Source organism: Panthera pardus, unplaced genomic scaffold (assembly GCF_024362965.1).
Source record: "Panthera pardus isolate Hobbes unplaced genomic scaffold, ASM2436296v1 HiC_scaffold_6, whole genome shotgun sequence".
NCBI classification, from domain to species: domain Eukaryota; kingdom Metazoa; phylum Chordata; class Mammalia; order Carnivora; family Felidae; genus Panthera; species Panthera pardus.
The window spans coordinates 113,615,770-113,640,076 of NW_026526991.1; the positions used below are offsets into that span (position 1 = coordinate 113,615,770).

Below are 24,307 nucleotides of genomic sequence, written 5' to 3' on the forward strand. Positions count from 1 at the left end.
CTGACCAGGCTGGTTACCAAAACCCGAATATGTCAAATACTTGCTACTCCTGACCCCCCTGCTTCCTTTATCACACCCAGGAACCCACAGCGCTTGGGCAATTCACCTCCAGTCCAAACACTCTAAGGAAAAGAATGAAACGTTACAGAAGTTCCCAAGTTAGCCACAGATTTTATAATTATTGAAATAGAATATCTACAATTATAAAGTCATATAATATATACTTTGAATAGTGTGTCCAACTTAATCAAGAGTGTTTAACACTGTATACATATTAAGCTACAGTCAACACACAAGTCCTACAATTTTTTTTTTTTTTAAAAGAAGACAGTATCTTATTAATTGTACAGATTCCAAACCCTATCCTTGGAGATTCAATAAGCCCTTTCATTCTTAATGTACACCCAGTTCTAAACAGCTTGGTTGTCTGATTCCCCAGCCCCTGAAGAGATGCTGAGAAGCTTCTGGAAGGTTAAGAACGCTAAGGAAAGAGGGGAGGAGGAGCTGGCCCAGTGCTGGAGTACTCCCTCACATCTCCTTAGGTATGCCTTTGCTACCCAACATCTGCGAAGCCAGGCAGTGAAAGTCCAAACTAGATTGGTCTCCTCCTTCGTGGAATTTGGGGTTCTTGTACACGGGGCCCCAGAAGTGGCCCCCTCCATATTTCCAGGACTGAAGACAGGTGTGCACAGCCTCAGGGAGCACTGAAAGGAGGTTTGCCGGGAGAGCAGGTAGAGCGGTCCTGTTCCCAGCGAGCCTGCTAGAGCCGACATGCAAGGCCTCGCAGGGCACAGCGTGGGGACGGCACACTGAGGCCCAAGTGCCCTGACAGCAATGACACTTACTTACGCAGGATGGGGACACAGGAACAGAAGGGCCATAGCCCCTCCATTGAATAGAAAAGGAAAGGAATTCCATTCATCCTACTACTCAGTTTCTCCACGGGGAAAGAATTAAGTACGCCCAGAACAAACTACCCTTTGGGTGGGTAAATCTTTTAAACTCAGTTTTAAAGACATACATACAGATCGCACAGGGGAAAAGTCCACAGCCCATTCTTGCTCTTGGTTTCTACGTGTTCCTACCCCGTGGGCTGGCTCCACCCCCACTGTCCCACACACCTTCTTCAAGTGCCTCACAGTTCCACGCCATCGTGATTGTCTCCATGGCGCTCACCACAGGACTACAGGCATCAGGCCACCGGTCACGGAGGGCAGACGAAGCGACCCACCTGCCCCGGGGCAGGTGCTCAACCCGCTGGGCCTGCTTTCTCCTCCTTCCCTTGCCCCCAGTGGTCACTGGGGGAACAGCAGCTGTCCTTCTGCCCTTGCGGCCTCCTGTGGGTCATCACTCCTCAGGCCTCCTTCACAGACCATTCCAGAACCTGCTTTTCCACAGTGGCGCATCACGAGGTGGTGGTTTGCACGTCTCGTGCCCCTTCCCCTCGTGAGAACCTCCCTCTGGTGACAGCTCAGCTGCGCCAGGTGGACGCACCTGCCATTTGTCTTTTAAAAATCCCTTTCCCGTGGCGCCTGAGTGACTCTTGATTTTAGCGCAGGTCATGATATCACGGTTTGTGAGTTCGAATCCTGCATCGGGCTCTGCGTTGACAGCATGGAGCCTGTTTGGGATTCGCCGTCTCTCTTCTCTCTCTCTCTCTCTCTCCCTGCCCCTCCCTGCTCTCTTTCTCTCAAAATAAATAAACATGCGGGGACGCCTGGGTGGCTCAGTCAGTTGAGCATCCGACTTCCGCTCAGGTCATCTCACAGTTTGTAAGTTCAAGCCCTGCGATGGGCTCTATGCTGACAGCTCAGAGCCTGGAGCTAGCTTCTGATTGTATGTCTCCCTCTCCCTCCCTCTCTCTCTCTCTCTGCCCCTCCACCACTCATGTTCTATCTCTCTCAAAAATAAACACTAAAAAATTAAAAAAAAATAAATCAATAAACATGTAAAAAAATAAAATAAAATAAAAATTCCTTTTCCTCTGGGCACAGAGTTCATGGTGAAAGCACTTCAGCAGGCCGTCAGCAAGAGTGGTTAAAGGGCTTGGGAAATGATGCCACAATTTGTGAGGTATGGGTAGAGCCCGCTGGACCTTCAGCCAGAGGGGTCACCCCATCGGCCCCTGCGCTCTCCCCTTTCCCACCTCCTTAGCTGTGGAAACCAAGTTCTTGCCCCGTGGCAGGTACAGACAGAAGTTTCCCAAGGCAAGCATAAATCGACACTTGCTCTTTCCACGTGTACGGCCTTCAACGGCACACAATGTGCTTTCAATATCTCACTTGATCTTCACTTCACAAAAATGGACATTGTAAAAGGGTTTTGTCATCGTCAAAGCCCTTTAGTCAACGTGGCTTCACATGGTCCTGCTGGCATGACGGGGAACTCCCCCGTTCCCCTTTCACAGATGAGGAAACGGACCCCCAGAGAGGCTACACCAGAGTTGGCGAGAGATGAGGAAAAAGCACACAGCTCACCCGGGGGGTCCCCAACAAGGGCGTGAGGCTGAAGAAGGGCTGTCCGACCCGAAAACTGCACAAAAGCCCTGGCTCCCTGCTTGAGGTTTTGAAAGCAGAGGTGACCAACCTGAATTGCAGGTTCAAGTCTGGAGCCTGGCTGCTCCCGGCTCTAGTTCCCTCTCCCTCCTTCCCTCCACCCTCCCTCCTTGCCTCTCGGCTCTCCCACTTCAGTGGGGACTTGCAGATATTTTGAAAAGGATTATCCCATATGTTCTAAACCCCAGCAGCAACCACCTCTGCGGTGAGCAGGGCACCGGGCCTGGAAATGTGCGTCTTGGGCTATTGGGAGAAGTGCCTTCCTTTCTTCTTATGAATCATGTGAAAAGCCTATTAGGCTTTATTCAAAACTGCTGTTTTTAAGTCTTTGCGATCCTGGCTCTGTAGACACTGGACTCTGGCTAAGCAAAGGGTGAAGTGAGAAAGAGATGGAAACAAGACTCTTGCTACATTCTTCTGGTGACAGATTTGGAACATGAGCTAATGCACAGGCCAGCCCTGCCAAAGCTGAACAAAAACAATGCTATCTACAGCTGCCTCGGGGCATCTTTCTGAGCACAAAATAGCCTCTCCCCACTCCCTCCCAGAGGCAGCTCAGGTTTGTTTTTTTTTTTGTTTTTTTTTTTTTTAAGTTGATGCAAGGGTGTGGATAAACTTTGCAAGCCAATATATCATTTGGTTTAGCTTTAGAAATATTTGATCATGCTGATCTGGCAAAGAGCAAAAAAAAAGCGTTCTCTAGCAGGAAAAGTTGGTCTCCGCAGTAACTAGTTGGAGCAAGTCAGTAACTATTTGGAGACACAGACAAAAGGGGAGTCTCAGGCTGACTGAGGGTCTGACTCTCCCCACGCTGAGTTCAACCCTTGACTCCTGAGCTTGACTTTGGCCTTCGGGCAAACTCACAGGCTAACAGCTGCTTTTTCCTGTTGCCTAGAAAATGTAGAACAAGTTCTCAATCACAAGACGCTTCTTGTTTCTCTTTTCGTTTTTTCCCCAGTGTTTGCTCAGTCGTTCTTGTATGTTTTAAATTGTTTTGAAGCCCTCCAGTGGGAAGCACAAAAACGAAAATCAATTCCCAGACGGTCGCCTGGCCAGATTTGGGTTCCTCGTGAGTTGCGAGAACCACAGCCCACAGGGCAAATGTAATTTATAGCAAATGTGAAAGATGTTCACGAAGCTTACGTTAACTAGGATATTGTTAACTTGAGCCCTCTTCTGTGTCGTTTGCTATTCTGAATGGACCAAGCGGAGGTAGGGGCAAGGTATCATTTACATGTCGCCCACGAATGAACTGAGAAAATACGCTACAAGTAGCAAAAAAGATGCTCTACTATTTAGTACTTTGGGTGAGATGAAATTCTTGTAAGAATCACTGAAAAATTTAACTTTCATTTGGAACCTCATGGTAGCATTACCTTTAGGGATGGAACGGGCTTTGGAAATCCTCTGGATTAGCAGATGGTTCTTTAACAGAGTGTCAGACCCTCCTCAAGAGCCTTAGCGCCCCCCTCCCCCTTGCCCCAGCCACACCCCAGAACCGATGGGACCAGAATCCGCAGGTGGGATCCAGGCTAGGGGATCTTGTGAGAACTGCCCCCAGAGGGATGTGTCGGGGGCAGCCTGGGGTAAGAGCCGCGGCTCCTTGAACCTCCCCATCTGACGAAGGAGCCCACACAGGTTGGCCAAGGTAGCATCAGCAGCAAAGGCAAGACAGCAAGAACTCAAGAGTTTCCTTTTTTAAACACCAGCAACATTTACGTGGTAAAGTTTGTCGCCAGGTGGTGTATTTAAACAAGCATTATCAGTGAATATGTGATTCAAATATTATGTCCCAGAACTTGGGGAGAAAAGGACCCCACTCAAACTCCTGGAGTGGAATTGTGCTAAAAACTTAGCCAAACAAGTTGCCAGTGAACCAGGGAAAGGAGGAGACGAGACCACGGAAGGTCATCCTAACTAACGTCCCTCTGTTGCACCGCATAGCCCCCCCCCCACGTCTCCATGCTAGGGGACCCCTTTTGTAGCAGATCATAGCTCGAAGGACCAACAGACCCAAATTACATTGATACATGTTACGATTAAGTGCCAGTTCATTTCTAACACGCGGATGGTGAGCAAGGCACTTGCAGAAATCAGATATAACCACAGGACACAGGCACTCCCCTGGTGTCTGCTGTGCTCTTTTCTCTAAAACCCTCTTTCCTGGCTCCATTTTCCCCTGTCATTAATCTACATTACTCATGTGCTAACTTGAAAGCTTTATATTTTGTTGTGGTTTTTCATCCTCTGTATCACAGAAACATGTTACTACAATTACACAAGATTGTCATCCAAGGAAAATAGCTAACACCACCAGCATAAATAAGTTCCCAAAGACACGAAAAACAAAACAAATCCCCCCTAGAGTTTTATTTGTTCAGTTTGTTTTCCAAAATACCACATGCCACGTTTTAATCGAAAACCAACGTGCGCATCAGATTTACACATCAGATTTACCAAAGGTCTTGCCCTGGGCCCATTTCAGGACCGAACCCATGGCTTTCAGCTCTGATACCACCATAGGCAACTAATGACAGGACTTGGATCGGACTTAATGCAAAGAGCTGCCCAGAGGTCAAGGGCTTGGGCTCTTTCAGATAGACAAGAGTTCAAACCCCAGCACTGGTGTTTTCCAGTGCTCCGAGGCCAATTATACCCCACCTAAGATGGAGGTTAGAAGGTTAGAAGGTTGTTCTAAGGATCGAGGACACTCCCGTCTATGATACAGCTTCCGGCTGCACGAGGCTACCTGGTGCCTCAGCTGCTCCCCATCCCACTCTGGCACTCCTTCCCAGCACACACATACACACATCGTCACCTGTCCAGTCCGTGCTCTTGGACCCTTATCCAGTTTTACTCTCCTAATTGTTTCTCTTTTTACCAGCTCACGGTCTGCTAGGATCACTGTAAATTCCACTTCATCCAAATCAGTGAGTGTTCGGGGGTCTACGTGAGATCTGCTAGCGATCTTTCAAAACACGGGACCCCGGATTATCAGGTTACGTTTCGATCTTTTCGCGTTTAACCACGTATGGGGCTATGAACAATCCAAAACACCCGTCCCTGCCAGCACAGCTTTGACTATGCTGCAACAGTTCACAGACGAGGAGAACACGTTGGGATGTTTCACCAAGCGCCGCCCCCCCACGTGGTATAACTTCCAACACCACTGCCTTGCCTGCCACGCTTTCACTCGCTGCTCCGGGGCAGGCAGGACCCTGGGTCCAGGCTCCACCAGCAAGAAAGCCCACGCTCTTCCACGAAGGGGCTAGGGCAGCTTCAGTGTTCACCACCACAATGATTTTTGGAAGAGAGGACACACAAATGTCTCCATTTCGAATACAATATAAATGTGTGTAGGGTCCTACCTTCTAAGCAAACACCTGTAAATGTGTGAACTTGCAAAGCTGCAGTTTTCATGGCTTTGTAATATAACGTGTAAAGATGAAAACTGTCAGGTCTGAAAGATGACTACATCTAATGTTAAATGGAAAGCGGAGAGAAATACCAAAAAATTCTTTAGAATCTCTACATTTCCACTAAGATGATGTGGAAGGACTTCCTCAAGGGCCTGATTACTGGATGCTCAGAGTCCCTTCTTCCCCCCCCCCCCCCCCTTGGAGGTGACTTTTCTTGAGTTGAATGAAAACAAGTGGTCACCAGGGCACAGTTGTGCTGTGAAAAGCAGTTAGTCCCTGTGAAGGAGTAACCCTGTGACAGCCCCAGAGCCCCGGCCCTTCTCTCTCATCCTCTGACCTAATACACAACAGTGGAATTGCAAAGAACCCCTTCTTTCTTCCTTATAAAGAAGAAAATAAGGGGCACCTGGGTGGCTCAGTCAGCATCCCACTTCAGCTCAGGTCATGATCTCATGGTTTGTGAGTTCATGCCCCACCCAGGGTTCTCTGCCATCAGCACAGAGCCTGCTTCTGCTCCTCTGTCCCCTCCCCCCTCTCTCTGCTCTCTGCCCTTCCCCCGCCGGTTCTCTCTCTCTCTCTGTCAACTTAAGAAAAGAAGAAGGAGAAAAGAAATGGGGAGGAGAGAAGTTAGTACTTTGGTTTCCCGAAAGACTAAACATAGCAATCTTTGTCTCGCACAGAAGGAGTTCTGTTGCGCATGGTGTGAAGCTGACAGGTGCGGATGTGCAGTTTTTAAAACAAAAATGAAAAAGGCATCCAGCAAGCAAATGCTTGAAGTCTCAAACACAAGTAAAACGGCTCTGGCTCCGGGCTAAAAACTCCCCAGAGAATCAGGATATAATTTATGGCCAGACAGTTCATCTGATTTCTTCACCTGTAGTTTTGAAACATACCTGGTATTCACATTTATTAGAGCAGCTGGTTGGACCAGGAAGGTGATGAAATGGCAGAGGAATGGCTGAAGGGAGCCTTCCCCCTCACAACACTTGCAAGATCTTACTTAATCCAAGTACCCATCTAGAGCTGGTCAGACCACATTCTGAACAAAACGTATATTGAAAAGCACATTTAATGGGCACCTGAGGCATATGTTTTCAAATGACCTAACTGTTATTTTTGGATTTTTACTCGATTCGTATAAAATTATACTGCTAATAGATGTAATACATAAAACCAGAACTTGATCTGCAAAGGTGACTCTATGTCCTGAGCCCACAGCACGGTCTCTTAAAACCCAGCTTACGTTTGTAATTTCTTGATTCATGTGATTCCAATGAAGCTACAAAGTAGGAGAAGGTTTGCAGGGAAACATGCCAGCCCTCTCCCTGGTTTCCTAGTGCACGATTAGTTTCTGGTCGGTCCTTACAGACTTTCTTTAGGCAAGAAAATACGAGCAAATGCTTCCCTGTGCCTTTTGTGCACAAACACAGAGCACCCTAAGCAATGTTCCTTGGGGATCTGTCCCTACAGGTGCACAGACGACATCTTCCCACGTTGCCCTCATCTTGTCACAGCTGCGCAGTATTCTATCATTTACCCACCCAGCCCCCTGTTGATGGGCATCGAAGTCTGCTATTTGACACAAAGCTACACTGCATAACCTCTGATGTAAGCAAACTGCCCCACACAGACATGGTGCCATTTTCATTCCCATCAGCAATGGTTCTTGGTTCCCCAGCTCATAACTGACTTCTAGATGTTCGCCCTACTGAGGCTTGCTGGTCATAGTACATTTTTATTTCTTTTACTCTGAATGCAATTGAGCACCTTTTCACCTGATTTACACCCATTTAAATGTCCTTTCTCCCATTTTGTGTGTTGTCAGTTTAGATGCTTTGCCAATTTTCCTCCAGTGCTTTTTTTTGTTTGTTTTGATTTGGTTTGGTGTGTGTGTGTGTGTGTGTGTGTGTGTGTGTGCGTGCGGGCGCGTATGTGTTTAGGATTTCTGGAAGTTTACATATTAATATGTTAATCACGTATCTGTGATAGGAGCTGCAGGTAGTTTTCCTAGTTTTTCTTTTCTCTTTGGTGGTTCGCACCCCCCAACCCTCCCCCCACCCCCCCACTGTGGGAAAGTGGTGGAGTTTTTTAAATACGGTTAATTTTTATCAATCTTTTATTTCATGGCTTCTGCACTGTAAAGCATTAGGGAACGTCTGCCAAACCTACAGCTATGAAGAAATTTTTCCTGTTTCATTCCAGTACTTGTTTTAGTTTGAAAAAATTTAAACCTACATAGAGACAGTGCTACGGCGAGCATGAGGTGCGCCTTTCTACTTTTTTTTCAAATTCTTCTTGAATTATTTAGGAGTGTTTTACAGATTTCTACACCTAGGTTTCAGATACTTCAGGTTAAATTATTCCTTGATATTTTATCCATTTTATTGCCTTCATAGACATGGTCTTTCCTTCCTCTGAGGTCTTCCAGCGGGATGTCTGGAGGTACAGCTTTTAACAGTGTCAAGTTCTTGTTCTCTGCCTCAAAAGATGCTCAGAGGCCCAGGTTCACCTGGGCTGTGACCCAGGCCACATCCCCGAAGCAGAGCTGGGAGCAAGCCAAATCAGGCCACAGCCTTCCTGAACTACTCCAGTCCCATTCATGGGCAAGGCTCAAGGAGATGGGAACCTGGAATAAGCAGAGAAAGGACAAAGCCACGGGACCTGTCTCCAGGTTTTCTGTCGAGCTTTTATGCAACAAATAATTTGCTCTGTGATTAACTGTATTGCAAGACAGGCATCTACTGACAACTTGTTTGCATCTCTACAGAAGGTCACAAAAGGCCCTCGGTGATCACTCAGGCTACCTACAGACGTGCAGCTGGGCAGGACTGGTTCTCTACTGGGAGAGACGCCTCGAGATAGCCGAGGAGAGGACTGGCGTTATCTCTCCAGCAGAATCCTCTCTCACTAAAGGCACCGTGCTGCACCTGCTTTCCTTCCTGCACATCCAAGCAACCCCTCGGGCTGGGCGATCCTGCCCACGCCACCCTGACCCCTTCCCTTCTCTTCCTGCTGCCGTCAGTGTGCTTCAAGACTTGTACAATCCCAGCCTCCTCACTACCTCAGTAGTCCATCCTTCGGCGGCCCAAAGTCCCAAGGTTTCCTGTGGCCAAGAAACACACACCCCTTTTCTCGTCATTCAAGGCTGTCCGTTGACCGAACAATGTCCATTCATGGTACCTTCACCCGCCCTTCCCTCTTGCCCGCCAACCTCCATCATTCCACTTGTCAAATTCCTACCCATCATCTACATCTGTGAAGTCTCCGTGGACTCCCTCCCGGGCCTCCACTCCTGTGCCTTGTGACACAAACTGTGTCCCATCAAACTGTGACTGTGTGTGTGCACGGCACCTCTGAGCTTCAGGGCTGCCCGAGGCTCTCCAGTACCCAAAGCACTGCTTGCTTACACATTTCCGAGTTACGTTGGTGTGCTTGCCATGCACCTCAGATCTACCTCCTTCAGCTCTTGCAACATGTAACATCTTGCTTTCTTTTTGCCTTTCTGGATAAGAGTGAGTAATACTTAACGATAATACCCACAAGGTGCCTGAGAGGAAGGTTGCCTTCTCCTTCCTCAGTTCAGTGTCTACACCGATGACAATCTCTACAATTCAACAGCCTTACCCGAATCCCTCTCAATGTAATTCGTGCTTTACTTTCGTTTGGTAGGAAGAAAGCTCGTTCACTACCTTGAGAACACCGCTCCTTCGCATTTTTTTTAAGGTCTAAAAGCACTCAAAAGCCCCTCTGTTTAAAAGATTTAACTGTTTCAGGGGCGCCTGGGTGGCTCAGCCGGTCAAGCATCCGACTCCTGGTTTTGGCTCAGGTCCCGATCTCGAGGTTCGTGGGTTCGAGCCCCTCGTCGGGCTCTGTGCTGATGTCGTGGAACCTGCTTCAGACTCTTTCTCTCCCTCTCTGCACCTCCCCCCACTCATGTTGTGTCTCTCTCTCTCTCTCTCTCAAAATAAATAAATAAATAAATAAATAAATAAAACTTAAAAAAATAAAAACATAAAAAAAATAAAAGATGCAACTGTTTCAAATGTACGGGCTGTGGGGACACGGCTCTGACTCCCCTCAGGGCCGGCGGCAGGGGAGAACCGCCCGTGTCAAGTGTTACTCATCCCCAAATGCTCCCAAGCCAGGACAGGATGTGATAAGAGTCTCTTTTTAGCTCTGGCAGGCATGTCCCTATGACATATGATGGTTCAAATGCCACCCCTTGTTTCAGATAAAAATTACTCGACACTTTATAACATCCTGGGATATTCTGGAGGGGAATGGGGAACAAACTAATGTCAAAGGCAGAGCAGTTCTTGAACTCAAGAGGTACCAAAACAGGCCGGGTTGACTACCGTTAGATGTGGCTACAAAGCAGACCGGTCCCCAGCTCTGCAGTATGCTGCAGGCAAGGGACAGAAGTACCTTGGAAGTAAAGCGACAGCTTGTAGAGCTGCTGATCTCAACCAGTCAGAACTCAGAGTGAATCCTTCAAGGTGACGGGAGCCAGCTGTTTCCCTGGGACCCCACCACTTGGGGCAGCCTCGAAGTTCAAGATTAGATCTGGATATTGTAAGAAAAGGGGCCATACCAGCAACAAGGGGGAAGAATCTCTCATTCCAGACATTCAGCTCTAGGAGACAGCAAACGGCATAGTGGGAGGGGTGAGGCTGTGGAACAGTGTGAAATCTGTCAGCAAACTGTTGCCTCGGTTTTTTTATAGAAATATTCTATCTGCCCGAGGGGACGGCCCAGAGGTTGGCGGGACTCACTCAGCTACCTCAGAAACTACCAACCCTCAGCCCTTCTTCCCATTATGTGTCAGAAGAGAATCTGTTTGGACTCGGGTGCCATGTGTGTGCCAGCAGGGTGCTGAGGTCGTTTGAGCAAAGGTCCTGGGAATCTGGAGAAACACAGGCAGTTAAAGTGACCACAGGCTCTTAATGGCCAACAGAAATTTAATCCCCTCGTTCTAGTTATTCTCAGGGAAAACTGTTCAGAGTGTCCCGTTGTCCTTCTATCCCCCTTCTTGCTTCTCATGTGTTAGAGATGACATCAGGCGGCAGGATGACTGAGCATTCTTTTTACATCATGCGTGACGCAGCAATGGCATTGGAAGTGATCTCCACTCTGAGCCCGGCTGAATTATAGGTGAATCGCTTACAAACGGACACGTGATCTCCCTACCTTGAGAACGCAGGGTTTGGGAGCAGCGCTGTCTTCCCCACGTGCTCTGCCCATATACGCTGCAGTTGAGCAAACAATTTATATTTCAAAGAAACAGCTGTGGAGCTTTGGATCTGGTAAAAATAAGAGGATGTCGGGGGGCACCTGGGTGGCTCAGTCGGTTGAGCGTCCGACTTCGGCTCAGGTCATGATCTCACAGCTCAAGAGTTTGAGCCCCGAGTCGGGCTCTGTGCTGTCAGCTCAGAGCCTGGAACCTGCTTCGGATTCTGTGTCTCCCTCTCTCTCTCTGCCTCCCCCCTCACACCCTGTCTCTCAAAAATAAAATAAACGTTAAAAAAATTTAAAAGACACAAAACACTTAGCAAAGGAAAATTCGATTTTCAAAATATTCTTAGATCCTTGCAAGTATGCTTTTCCTAGTCACTTATGTCCTGACCGTACAGCTAATTAGAACAACGTCCATGAAGCCCCAATGCAGGTGGGTCCATTCACATGCCACACGGATGGGTAGGCATTGGACCAAGATGCTACAGAGGGAGGGACAGGGGGCCAATGCCAGTGACACCCACCATGCTATCAGAATCACTGGGTGTGGGGGGTGGGGATTATAGTCTCTACCCCCCAGGTCTGGGATGGGGTCCAACGAGAGCTTTATCAAGCAATTCTACTGATCATTCAATCTTAGAAAACAATCACCTTGATGAATTGTGATCTATTTCAAACTGATGATATGATTCTAACTGAAATATATTTCAATTAACCCAGAATTTCCTCTAGATGAATAAATATGCAGATATTCATCTATAATTTGATATTTGAACCAAAATAATATTTTCTTTTTTTTTTTTTTTTTTTTTTTTTAAAGAAAACCACCTAAGGGTACTAAAATCCAGGTAATTTTCCAGGTAAGTTTCTAAAATTTAAGGTACTAAATTTAAGGTACCAAATCTAAGGTACTAAAATCCAGGTAAGTTTCCAAAACCTACCCAACTCCACCAAAGCAGGAAAGTTTTCCCTTCCCCTTGTGGGATGTGTAAGATTTATGATGAAGGCTTTCTTGGTGTGAACCGGCTATAGAATGTAGGTGAAATCTGATGTATTGAGCTCCACATTCTCAGGAAACTGGCTTTGGAATGATCACTCAGGCATCGGGAATAGCCTTTATCATTATTACTAAGATAATATTTTTAAAAATTTTAAGTTTATTTATTTATTTATTTATTTATTTATTTATTTTGAGAGAAAGAGAGCAAGCAAGAATGAGTGGGTGAGGGGCAGAGAGGGAGGGAGAGAGAATCCCAAGCAGGCCCCACACTGTCAGTATCGAGCCCAATGCAGGGCTCAAACTCATGGACCATGAGATCAGGACCTAAGCTGAAACTGAGAGCTGGACACTTAACCAACTGGGCCGCCCAGGCGTCCCTATCATTTCTAACATTTTATTTGAAAAATTTTTAATTAAATGATATGAAACCATTTCGATAGATTCCAAAGAAATCACTAGCTCAAATCATCCACTTTTAACACCAAAGTTACAGAAAAGCACTGCAATAAAATTTTAGTTAAAAAAAATCCTTCCAGCTTAAGGCTAAAATCGAAACCTAGACATCATCTTAGCCCCAAAGAAGGTTAATAATAACAATCTCCAAATAAATACTGCCATCCAGCAAAAGCTGCTTTCAATGTTTTACGTGTATCAGCTCACTTGATCCTCAAAACAAATCTTTGGCCATGTACTATTGTCAGTCCCATTTTACAGATGAGGAAATTGAGACAGAACCTGAGTTCCCTGCCCATGCTAATGGAACTAAATGTGTTGGAATGGGTACCCATTGAGTCCAGCTCCAGGGGCCACAGAGAGAGCCTAAAGTCAGGTATCAGGTTTGAACTTTCAAGTAAGTAAATCACATTAGCAAACCTTTTAAGGCAAAAGACAGCGTCTATTTAAGAAACAGAGTGATTTTTAAATTGCCATTATTAAAACGATCATACCACAACGACCCTATCTCATTTGCTTCACATTTAAAATTAAACAATTTTCTAGACATTTGCCACCTTGTTTTTCAACCTTTTAAAACATCCCAACTCTCTCAGTTACTTAAAAAAAACTCGCCGGTGTATTATTTAGCATATTGTCCCCATCAGCGCAAAGCAAATTCAACAAAGGACTGGAATAATGACAGATTTTATTTCAATTTTATTGGCAGGAACTTCTGTGTCTAATTGCTCATTTTGTTAAGAGCTAAAAACTAGTTGCTCCTCACTTATTACCTACAATATGAAAACGAAACTGTTTAAAACAAAACATTTAATTACTCTCCTTCGGGAGAAGGCTTGAATGAATCACAAGTGTTACAAGGCACATTTTCACTAAGGAGCGTGGCAGATGAGGACATCGAACGGGCTTTCAGCTCTTTATGCTTTTGGCTGATTCCCGTGTGGGTCTGTGTGGGCCCGTGCATGGGCGTAGGTGTGTTTGTTCCATTCATTAATTTCTTCGTTGTACAACTATTTATGGAACACTTGTTATGTACCAATTATTGGGACAATAATGGTTAGAAGTCCTAAATATCAGACATACCAGTATAAATATCAGTACAAAAACATTTTCTAAATCCTGTTTAGAAATGCCTAAAAATGTTTGCCACTTTGAGATACCCAATTTCAGAGTAATTATGAGTTCACCACCCTAACTTCCTCCCGTTAATTTCAGCAACTTTAAACCGAAGTTGATTCTTTTCCTACAGAATCAGTACTCACATAATACCCTGTCTAAACAATATACTTCTAAAGAAGACCAAGTTCAGTTTTTAAATACTTACCAACTCAAGGTTTTTTCAACATATAACTAGGTGACTTAATGAAACCATCACTATTTGGGGAAATTGTATTTCTAGCTTTAGGATAAAAACATGTAAACCTGTTCTGTAACACTAGAGTTTGGGCAATCAGGATATATATATATATATGTATATATATGTATATATATATATATATATATATATATATATATATATATATATATGCAAGTTGTTCCAAAATCAAATGCAATCTATAATAAAATGATATATACAAGACAGACTCTGATAAATAAAACCTCACACTGAAAATCTGTTAATTTGACACTAGGATTTACTGTACTGCACCCATATTTTCTAAGTAAAGTACACAGAGCATCACGTATTTGTCTTAACAACAACAGGTTTCATTTGAAATTTCAAATAATACATTAATTCTTTTGCCCAATCCTAATATGAGACTACAGAGTGCAGCCAGAGGGCACTCAAAGCTGTTCTGCCCAGGCCCAGGTCCACGCAGAGCCAGTATTGGGTGGCTCTAGAATATTCTCGTGTGCCTGAGTGTTCCACAGGTAGGGCTGTGTGTGTGTGTGTGTGTGTGTGTGTGTGTGTGTGTGTGTGTGTGTATGAGTGTGCATGTTGTTCTTCATGCTCTTATCTGGTTACTTAAATCTAAGTCAACTAGAAAACCGGCAAATTCATATTGAAAAATCCTGTCCACTTAACCAAAAGGCTCCCTAAAGTATGTTCAAGGAAACCACTTTTGGAGAGAGTCCTTGGAGGGATCCTCCTAGGTGATTACGACATGAGGTTCCCGTGTGCGCCCCAAGGTATACAGTCTACTTATTGTTTCTGTGTGGCTCTCCTTGAACAAAGGGGTTAGATTTAGACAACAGATGCCTCCTTGAGTATTTCACAGTGTGGCCGAGATGCTGAGGTTTTTAAATCCTAAATCACAATGTCATGGGTCATTCTAGTAACTGCTAATCATGTGACACAATAATTGTGAATGCACTACGAGGGGATAAGACCGCTTCTGAGTGTCTCATGCACGCAGATGGCAAAGGGTGTTTTCATGGAGGCTGGTGAATCCCATCCTCTTTGGGGTAGGAGAACGTTGCATAAATCTGATTTTACACAAAGCTCTAGAATCATCCCACACCCCAACAGCTGCACACAGTTCAGATTAAGAATCAAGACCTCTTAGGGGCGCCTGAGTGGCTCAGGGGGTTGAGTGTCCAACTTTGGCTCAGGTCATGATCTCACAGTTCGTGAGTTAGAGCCCCGCGTCGGGCTCTGTGCTGACAGCTAGGAGCCTGGAAACTGCTTCGGATTCTGTGTCTCCCTCTCTGTCTGCCCCTCCCCACTCATGCTCTGTCTCTCTGTCTTAAAAATAAATAAAACATTACAAAAAAGGTTAAAAAAAAAAAGAATCAAGACCTCCACACACGGTTCTTAGGGAGGGGAAGATTTATGATAGAGTTTGTCAAATTCAAGTTTTACTTTATGTCCATAATGCTGTGGAACAGAAAACACTGTTTTGTTTTGTTTTTTTCTGACTGCAACAGGCTGTTTGCAGCTCCTTCACAAAACAAGACCCCACTGTAGAGATGAGGCGTGGCCTCTGGGGCCTCGGGCAGAATTTTTCTGGATTTGTGGCTGCACAAAGCACACGTCAAAGCACGGTCAGACTTCCTCAGCTCTGCTCCTCACACGGACCCACAATGCCTGGCACAGTCTAGAGCCTCTCGACCACTGACAAGACCCAGATGCCTTCCTTCTACTCACGTGTAACTGTCCAGATACAGTGGTCATGGCGGATCAGGGAGAACGACCGGGTCTGCCTCTCACCCTCTGCTGCCCTTTCTCTCACAGGGCACAGTTGGGGCCTTTCGGCAGACAACTCAATGCAGAGCGCTGGTGTGGCCTCCAAGCGTCTGAAGACTCCAGAAGCACATGGCGGAGTGTCAACTTGGACAAGACAAGTGTCAACTTGGGATCCAGGTGGCTTTGCCATCACCTAAGTAGCCCAGAATGACAACAACCAAGTACCCCAGTGGAAAGATAAAGTGAGGAGGTCATGGCCTCCAGAATCTAAACAGAAATGTTAAGATTAACGATCTTCTTTGATCCCGATCCCCTCAGAGGACTGAAAGAAGACGCGAAGCCCCAAAACATGTTTTCCCCAGTCATCCAATGTTTAACTTCTTGTCTAAACTTCAGTTGCTCAAGAATATATATTTAAGGAGATTTTCAGTACCAGAGAAGAAACGTGTTCAGATGGATAGTGAGTCATAGTCAAAGCCTGTGTGAGAAAAACAAGGGATTCTGTGTAATTTGTCGGGCTGTCAAACTTTAAGGACCCTTCTGCCAAAATGATTTCGGTCAGTGAAAACTAAAACTAACCAGACGTATGACAAATGTTTACAACCAGGGTCAAGAGTGTTTACGCGCCAGCAGTCAGCTTTTAAAGCACAAGAGCTTTGACCAAAGATGAACTGAATGCAGCCAGCGCTTAATGCTCCTGGGAAGAGTCGAGAACTCACAGCCACCGCTGGCAAAGTCCACAGATGCACAGGACCTGTGAAGTATGGCTGAGCTGGGGGTCATCTCCTTGTGGGGCAAGATCTATTTTTAAAGGCCAGCACAGACACACACACACTATGATATGGTTTCCCCTAGAAAGCCAGAACGGCCGAATAATTACCACATTTCTAATTTTACATTTGAGTTAACAACACCAGAGCAGCAGCAGAGATTTGGTTGTCATTTGTGTGCCACTAAAATTAAACTGCAGCATCCAGTACTCACTTTCTCCTTATCGCTAGTGCCACACGACATATTGAAAGATGCCAAGTAGGAACAAAGAAGAAAGAAAAATATAAGCACATATTTTTTGGCTGTTATTCGGACATATCCGCACGGAGGCATATAATATGCATGCGAACAGAGATAACGTGAAGGAAAGATGACCAATTTGCTCTACCAAGAAACGAGTCTCTTTCCACAAAATATAATGAGGCCTACAAATCAGACTCCATGTTGCAGAAAACAATAATTTTTAAGAGATCATCTATAGTATTAATCGTACTACAAAAGGGTCACAACTGTGTAAAGGGAGATTTCATGTCTGTATAAACATACACACACACACACACGTATTTTAAAAACTGCACACATTAAAATCAGTAAAACTTACAGATATCCATGGCCATGTTGCTTATGTCTTGACTTAGCTGAAGATAAAAGAGAAGTAGCAAGAGAAAAGAAAATACGAGAATAGAGAAGAAAAATAGGAAGTGAAAAGATGAAAAGAGGACAGGAACAGAAGAGGAAGGAAAGAAAGAAGAAGAAAGGGAAGAAAGGAAAGGAAAGTGAAGGAAAGGAAAAAGAAAGAAGAGGGGCACAGACAAGAGGAGGAAACGGATGTGGCTGACTCACCTTATATTGTCCCTAAATACCCACCCACCCCTCTGACAAACCAAAGAAGGTCAGGTGGTAACGAGGAGCCCCAACTCGATTGGTTATTTTAAAAACATCTATTCAGCTCAACAGCTGAGCTGAATAGTTTTTGATATATGGTCATCTAATCTAATTAACCACATCGATTCATCCGCACTCGATGCGAGGGTTCCACAGGGGCAACGAGGCACTGTCCCTGCCTCTTGCTTGGTGTATTTAGTAATGGATCGCTACATTCTTTTCAGATACAAGTCAGTCCTGTTGCACCTGTAGGGTGAAACATCACTCTGGTCTATTTTGATTTCAGGTGGGAAGCGGTGGAGTGGAGCATAATCGGACCTGCTTGCATTACTCCATGCATGAGGACACCAGGACTTTCTCCGAGCTTGCTCAGACCAGCCAATGGCTGTGGGAGCCGAAAGGTGGCCGGAGGAGACTTTCCCAGGGAAGGCAGTAAGCTCCCTGAGGCGGGGAGGCGGGGAGGCAGGGAGGGTTGGTGAGGAGAGGCATTCCCACACTGAGGGGAATGGGCGTGCGAGAGCAGATGGTGTGGGTGAATGCCTCGTCGCTCGGCAACTTGTGCCGGCTGGCGGGGTCCCCTCTGTTCTTCCCACCAGGCTGCCCGACTCTGCCTTCTCCACTCTCAGAGGCTCACCAGCCACAGGCATCTGGGGAACACGCAGAATCCTTAGTCGGCACGGCCGGCACTCAAAAATAACTAGGATGGGTGGATGAGGGGTATCCTGCAGGCTTGGTAAGTAGAGCCGTCCCATGAGCTGCCATCACAGAAAAGTCTCCTCACCACCCACACCACGGCCCTGGTTCCCAGAGGACAGCTTGAGTTCGCACCCACAGGTATAAAAAAAGGTAAAAGCGAAAATAAGCAAAAAAATTCACGTAAAGTCACTTCTCACAAAACCCCATCACTTTCAGCCAAAACACAAACGTAGGAAAAAACAACAAAGCCACAATAAAGCCCAGGTTGACATGCCGGCAACCTATCCGAGGACACCCCTCCAAACGACTTTGCCACTGCATTGGCGGCCCTCCCATCCACACCGACCATCAGGCAGGTGCTGCCCGGCGGACCGAAGGACCCAACTCTAAGGCTGTTATTGGACTGTAAAGCCACACAATTCAAAACGTGGAAGTGAACACTGAATGTGTCCAGGGCCACAAAGAACCTACAGAACCATACAGTGTGTGCACCCGCTTACCCTGGGGGTGTGTATTTGTGGACGGGTGGGAGGAACGGGGAATCCACAGGAAAGCCTCCTCGGAGGCGATACGTTTCCACGAGCTCTTGAAAAGCACAGAGTTTTCTATGTTCCCTCTGCCATCCAAGTATCACCCACCCCGTGGCTATGTCAACAGGTGACGCACTGTAGCCCCCTGCTCGTATCAGTAGACGCACGGGGCGTACATCCGCTTCCTCTGGACCTGTGACGTCCAACACAGTGGTACTGGAGCTTAAACGAATTAAAAGTAACTTAAAAGTTCGATTCCTCAATTGCCCTTGCCACATTTTCAAGTGCTCGATAGCCGCCTGTGGCCTGAGGGTACCGTGCAGAACACTCCCATCCAGAGAACACAGCCATCAACACGGGGAGTTGTACTGAGCAGCGATGACCCAGACTTGTGGGCTGCCCGACCCTGTTCCAGCCGGTGGATGCTAAACCTTCACACGTTCCAGGGGTACGCCCCCACATGGGGTCACCTAGAGACCTCCAGGCACCTCACTTCTATTCAAAAATTGGAACGTGACTTTAGTTTCTCATGGGAGTCACAGCCCAGCTCCTTCAGCAAAAAATGGAAAACATGGGGCACCTGGGTGGCTTAGTCAGTTGGGAGTCCAACTCTTGATTTTGGCTCATGTCATAATCCCAGGGTCGTGGGATCAAACCCCACGTCAGGCTCAGTGCTGAGCCTGGAGCCTGCTTAAGACTCTCTCTCTCTCTCTGCCCCTCCTTCCTGCTCATGATCTCTAAAAAAAAAAAAAAAAAAAAAAAAAAAGTTAAGAAAAAAAAAAAACAATGGATCCTCACCTCCATTAAATGAGCTTTTAAAACAAGGAACATTTTTCATATACGTTTTGGGAGATACCATAACCTCCTAAAGCCTGTTTGTGTACCTATTTAAAAACATTCGCTCAGTAAGAGCACCTTTCGCAGTGATGGCCTGAAACCCAACTTCTCTGCAATAAAAATGTTGGCTCCACACTGCCCTATTGTCTACCTGTTAGTCTTTTTTTTTTTTTTATAACTTGAGCTCATTAATTATAGAAATCATCACCAGCCTCACATTAGCCAGAGAGAGGCTATGAATAAAAATTAGCTCAGAAAACTCTCTCCATTAAAATACCAAGGTAATTTGTTCTCAAATCTTAGCATATCCGTTTACCATGTGATTAGCATTTTTATCTGGAGCTACTGAATAAATTGTAATTTACTTTTAATGAAATAATTACCTTGTGAAGGACAAAGGTTGAAATGCTTATAGCCCTATGAACCAAGAACACCCTTTACAACTGGTGCAAAATTCAACGTAAAAATTTAACAAAATTCTGGGCGCCTGGGTGGCTCAGTCGGTTCAGTGTCCAACTTCGGCTCAGGTCATGATCTCACGGTTTGTCAGTTCAAGCCCCCCACCGGGCTCTGTGCTGACAGCTCGGAGCCTGGAGCCTGCTTCAGATTCTGTGTCTCCCTCTCTCTCTGCCCCTCCCCCATTCGTGCTCTGTCTCTCGCTACCTTTCAAAAATGAATAAATGTTAAAAAAAAAAAAAAAGAATGAACGTCTGGCAGCGAGCTAATAAGTGTAAAGCGACAAAAAACAAAACACAAACAAACGAAAAAAAAAGAAAAAAAGAAGCGAAGCATACCCTACTCCTGTTGTGAACAGGAAAATTCTGTCTCAGGCATCCCTCCTGGGGTTTGCCATGACCACTCTGGGGTTTCACAAAGTGCAAAAGAAGAATAAATTAGGCTATAGGAACTAAAATTTAAGTATTTAAATGGACACAAAAGAAAACACTGAGAAAACCAAAAATAAAGGAGCACAGACAAAGAACAGTGACCAAGCCAACCAAGGAGGAAGAACAGGCTACATCAAGCCAGTATGGTGAGAACACACTTTAAAACACGTACATATTCTTTCTTAAGACATTTCTGGCTTGGTCCTGCTCTGCTGCCTTGAGCCACACCTTCCAGATGCAGGGTTTCCTTTCCAGGGGAGACCAGAGTACTTGCAAGCTTTGAAGTCTTTGAATTATAGGATCCCAATAGGTAGAGGGGACCTTAGAAATCCTCCATTCCAATGCTCACTTTAATGAATGAGGCTCAGAGAGGGTAAGAACTTACCCAAAGTCACACAGCTGGTCGTCAACACCAGGGCTGCTCCCGCTTACTCTGCCACTGCCCCCAAGCATTCCTCAGGATCAAACACCCTTAATTTCCAAATGAAAATCTCTTCCCCCACTGAGAGCAGGGAAAACCGTTTCTCCGGAGCTCTGGGAGGTGGGCTGAGGTGGGTGGGGCACAAAGATTCTTTGCTATCATTGCTTTCACACTATTTTCCTCCGCTTGGCTCCCGGCTCCACCTTCTTGCTGAAGTTCTCTTTTGAAATATTTAAGGACTGTTAGATGTCTGCAAGCTCCCTGAAGCCTCCAGAGAGAAGAACTGATACAAATCCAACTCAATGAATTCCATCTCAAATGGGAGGATCCCGCGTTGGGGTAGAAGGCATCGCATGAAGCTTACTCATCCTCCACGACCGCATCACAACGATATTTACCGGATCACAGAATTTTAAAATATTCAACACTTTCAATCAAAAATGCATGAAATAATAAAGCCAAATGATTATGTGTGTCTGGCTAAAATGAACATCTGGTGGAAATTAAGACCATGAACATAATTTGGAGAGCCATCTACCTCTGAACAGCATGCCCGAGTTTATTTTTCTAACCTGGCTCAAGCCTACAGAGCCATTAGCTGGGGAAGGTACTGGAAGTGATACTTGCAAACAAACAATAATGTTACAATGCCATTTGTCCTTCCCTTTCATAACAGCAACTGTTAAAGGTATGAAGTAATTGCACAATAAACAATGTCCCTGAGCCTGGAAATCTGAAATCCCTGCTTTAATTAAATTTTTTTTTCCTAAGGAAATCTACACAAAACAGTACTAAAATTTTCAAAGGTTATTTTACCTTTCATCACCCACTTCGTAATTCAACATATTTTAAGGAACTGAAAATCAACTGCTTTCCTGTTTGAATTTCGGCTGGCCTGGCTTGTTTCGTTGAATGTGTGAGCAAGTGCATATGTATATTTTAAATCTTTGGTTACATGACGTAAAGTTAGGTACAGTGTTTATATTTCACTTTTTTAATGTTTATTTCGAGAGAGAGAGGGAGAGAGAGCTATTGGGGGGGGGGGGGGGGAGGAACAGAGAGGAAGGGAGAGAGAGAGAATCCCAAGCAGGGTCCACACTGTCGGCCCAGAGCCAGATGTGGAGCTAGATCTCATGAAACGTGAGATCATGACCTGAGCCGAAATCAAGAGTCGGATGCCAGGACTGAGCCACCTAGGTGCCCCCAGCTTCAGGGTTTTCAGAATGTATGAAAAGCTCAGGGCTCAAAATATTTAAAATACTGGATATCTCAAAAAATCTAAAAATACCAATTGATTTTTCTGTTCAATGACACTCTATGTCTGAGGCTAAGTTATTTGCCAACTTTCCATACTCAGAACATAACTGAAAATCCAGAAAGAAACATGAAGCCTCTGATTAACTGAAGCAGTTCACAGATTACTGTGACTTATACAAGCCCTTTGCATCGTCACTCAGAAACTTTATACACGATTCTATCAATACTATATAGGATACAGATGCTGACATATGTACAGGCAGATCATATAATTCACCATATAGAGGGCAGCAGAAGAATGTTGACCTTAACCCTACGAAGGTAAGCTGCAGCAGGGAGGAGACAGGGCATGATTTAGAAAATAAAGGTGTTAAGGGGCGCCTGGGTGGCGCAGTCGGTTAAGCGTCCGACTTCAGCCAGGTCACGATCTCGCGGTCCGTGAGTTCGAGCCCCGCGTCAGGCTCTGGGCTGATGGCTCGGAGCCTGGAGCCTGTTTCCGATTCTGCGTCTCCCTCTCTCTCTGCCCCTCCCCCGTTCATGCTCTGTCTCTCTCTGTCCCAAAAATAAATAAAAAACGTTGGAAAAAAAAAAATTAAAAAAAAAAAAAAGAAAATAAAGGTGTTAGGAGAGCTCCAGAACATAGCGGTCAGTGTAGACCCAAGGCAGGATCCTCATAAAGAGGTGCTCAGCGTTAAAGCAATCGGGAGATCACGTGGGTCTGGGAGGGCAAAAGCAGCTCTACGGAGCTGTGGGTGTTGAGGAGCGAGTGTGCGGTGAAAGAAATAGCTGATCGCTCGAGGTCAAGGGGATCTTTATTTAGGACGGAGGAAACTTGAGTCTGTTTTCAGTGTGAGGAGGAGGAGGAGGAGCCAGGAGGAAGGCAGACCTTGGAAGAGAAATGGGGTGGTTGGGGGGGGGGGGCAACTGTGTAAGCAAAGGGTGGGAAGGGATGGCAAGAAAAGCCCAGAGAAGGTTAGCCTGTAAGATCACCTCTACCACGGGAAGCCCTCGGCTCTCCCTCCAACCTGATCGTTTCATCTCAGTGGTTCCATAAGGAAGCAGTGTAGTGTTTCGTTTTGTTTTAATGTTGATTTAGTTTTGAGAGAGAGAGCGTGAGCAGGGGAGGGACAGAGAGAGACAGAAGGAGACATAGAATCCAAAGCAGGCTCCTTCCAGGCTCTGAGCTGTCAGCACAGAGCATGACACGGGCTCGAACCCGCTAATCAGGAGATCGTGACCTGGGCCGACATCGGATGCTTAATCGACTGAGCCACCCAGGCGCCCCGGAAGTGGTGTAGTTTAAAACACTGCTACTCATAGCCAGTGCTGACCGGAGGCATCAGGACCACCTGGGGTCTTTGCTGAATCTCTGGCCCTACCCCAGACCTGCTGAGTCAGAACCGGCTCATTTACAAGATTGCAGGTGATGCTTATTCAAGTCTGAGACGTTGGGGTGCCTGGGTGACTCAGTCGGTTAAGCGTCGGACTTCGGCTCAGGTCATGATCTCATAGTTCATGGGTTTGAGCCCCACGTTGTGCTGACAGCTCAGAGCCTGGATGTAGCCTGCTTCGGATTCTGTGTCTCCCCCCCCCCCCCCACCCTCTCTACCCCTGTCCCACTCGTGCTCAGTCTCTCTCTCTCAAAAATAAACATACATTATAAAAATTAAAAAATAAAAAATAAAGTCTAAGACTCACTGGTTTAAAGTAGGGGTCAGAAAGATGGGCACTGAAATCCTATTAGACTATTTGAATCAGCTCTACCCTGACCCCGTGGGATGGGCCCTTGGGCAGGCCTCTTTAAACCTCAGGATTTTTTCCCCTGTAGAATGAGGATAATAGTATGATGTCTCAGGGCCACCATACAGATTAAATGAGATAACGTAGGCAAAGAGGTTGGCACTGAGCGTGGCTGGCATGTTATTAGTGTTCATCCCTCCTAGCCTTTTTGTAAAACAGCTTCATGGAGACCCTATCTGAACCCCTCTAGGAAAGGACCTCACCAAGGATGGGAACAAGCTTCACTGTCTTCATCCCACGGCATCCGACTCAGAGACCCACACGCAGACGTGTAATACATACGTGCTGAGAGGAAACCAGCACGGTGACATGGAGAAACTAACTATCCCAAGGCAAATACTAAAGCTCTTTCTTTGACCGTGTTCATACAAAAGTCAGTTCGAAATAGGTTATGAACTCGTCCGGGACTAAAGGATCAACTTTTAGAAGAGAATAAG

The 24,307-nt window shown here is 45.8% G+C and overlaps 1 protein-coding gene across 7 annotated transcripts in view; it reads right to left on the bottom strand.

Annotated features, from left to right (window-relative positions):
* The window catches only part of SVIL (supervillin), a 231,519-nt gene that overhangs the window by 122,033 nt on the left and 85,179 nt on the right, over positions 1 to 24,307 (bottom strand). The window contains exon 1 of one of the 7 annotated variants that reach the window (XM_019465222.2): positions 17,159 to 17,373. The exons of the other annotated variants lie outside the window; for them this stretch is intronic. Coding sequence (XP_019320767.2) covers positions 17,159 to 17,174 — 16 coding nt within the window. The 5' untranslated portion in view covers positions 17,175 to 17,373. Of the gene's footprint in view, positions 1 to 17,158; positions 17,374 to 24,307 lie in introns of those variants that run through there. 7 annotated transcript variants of the gene reach the window in all.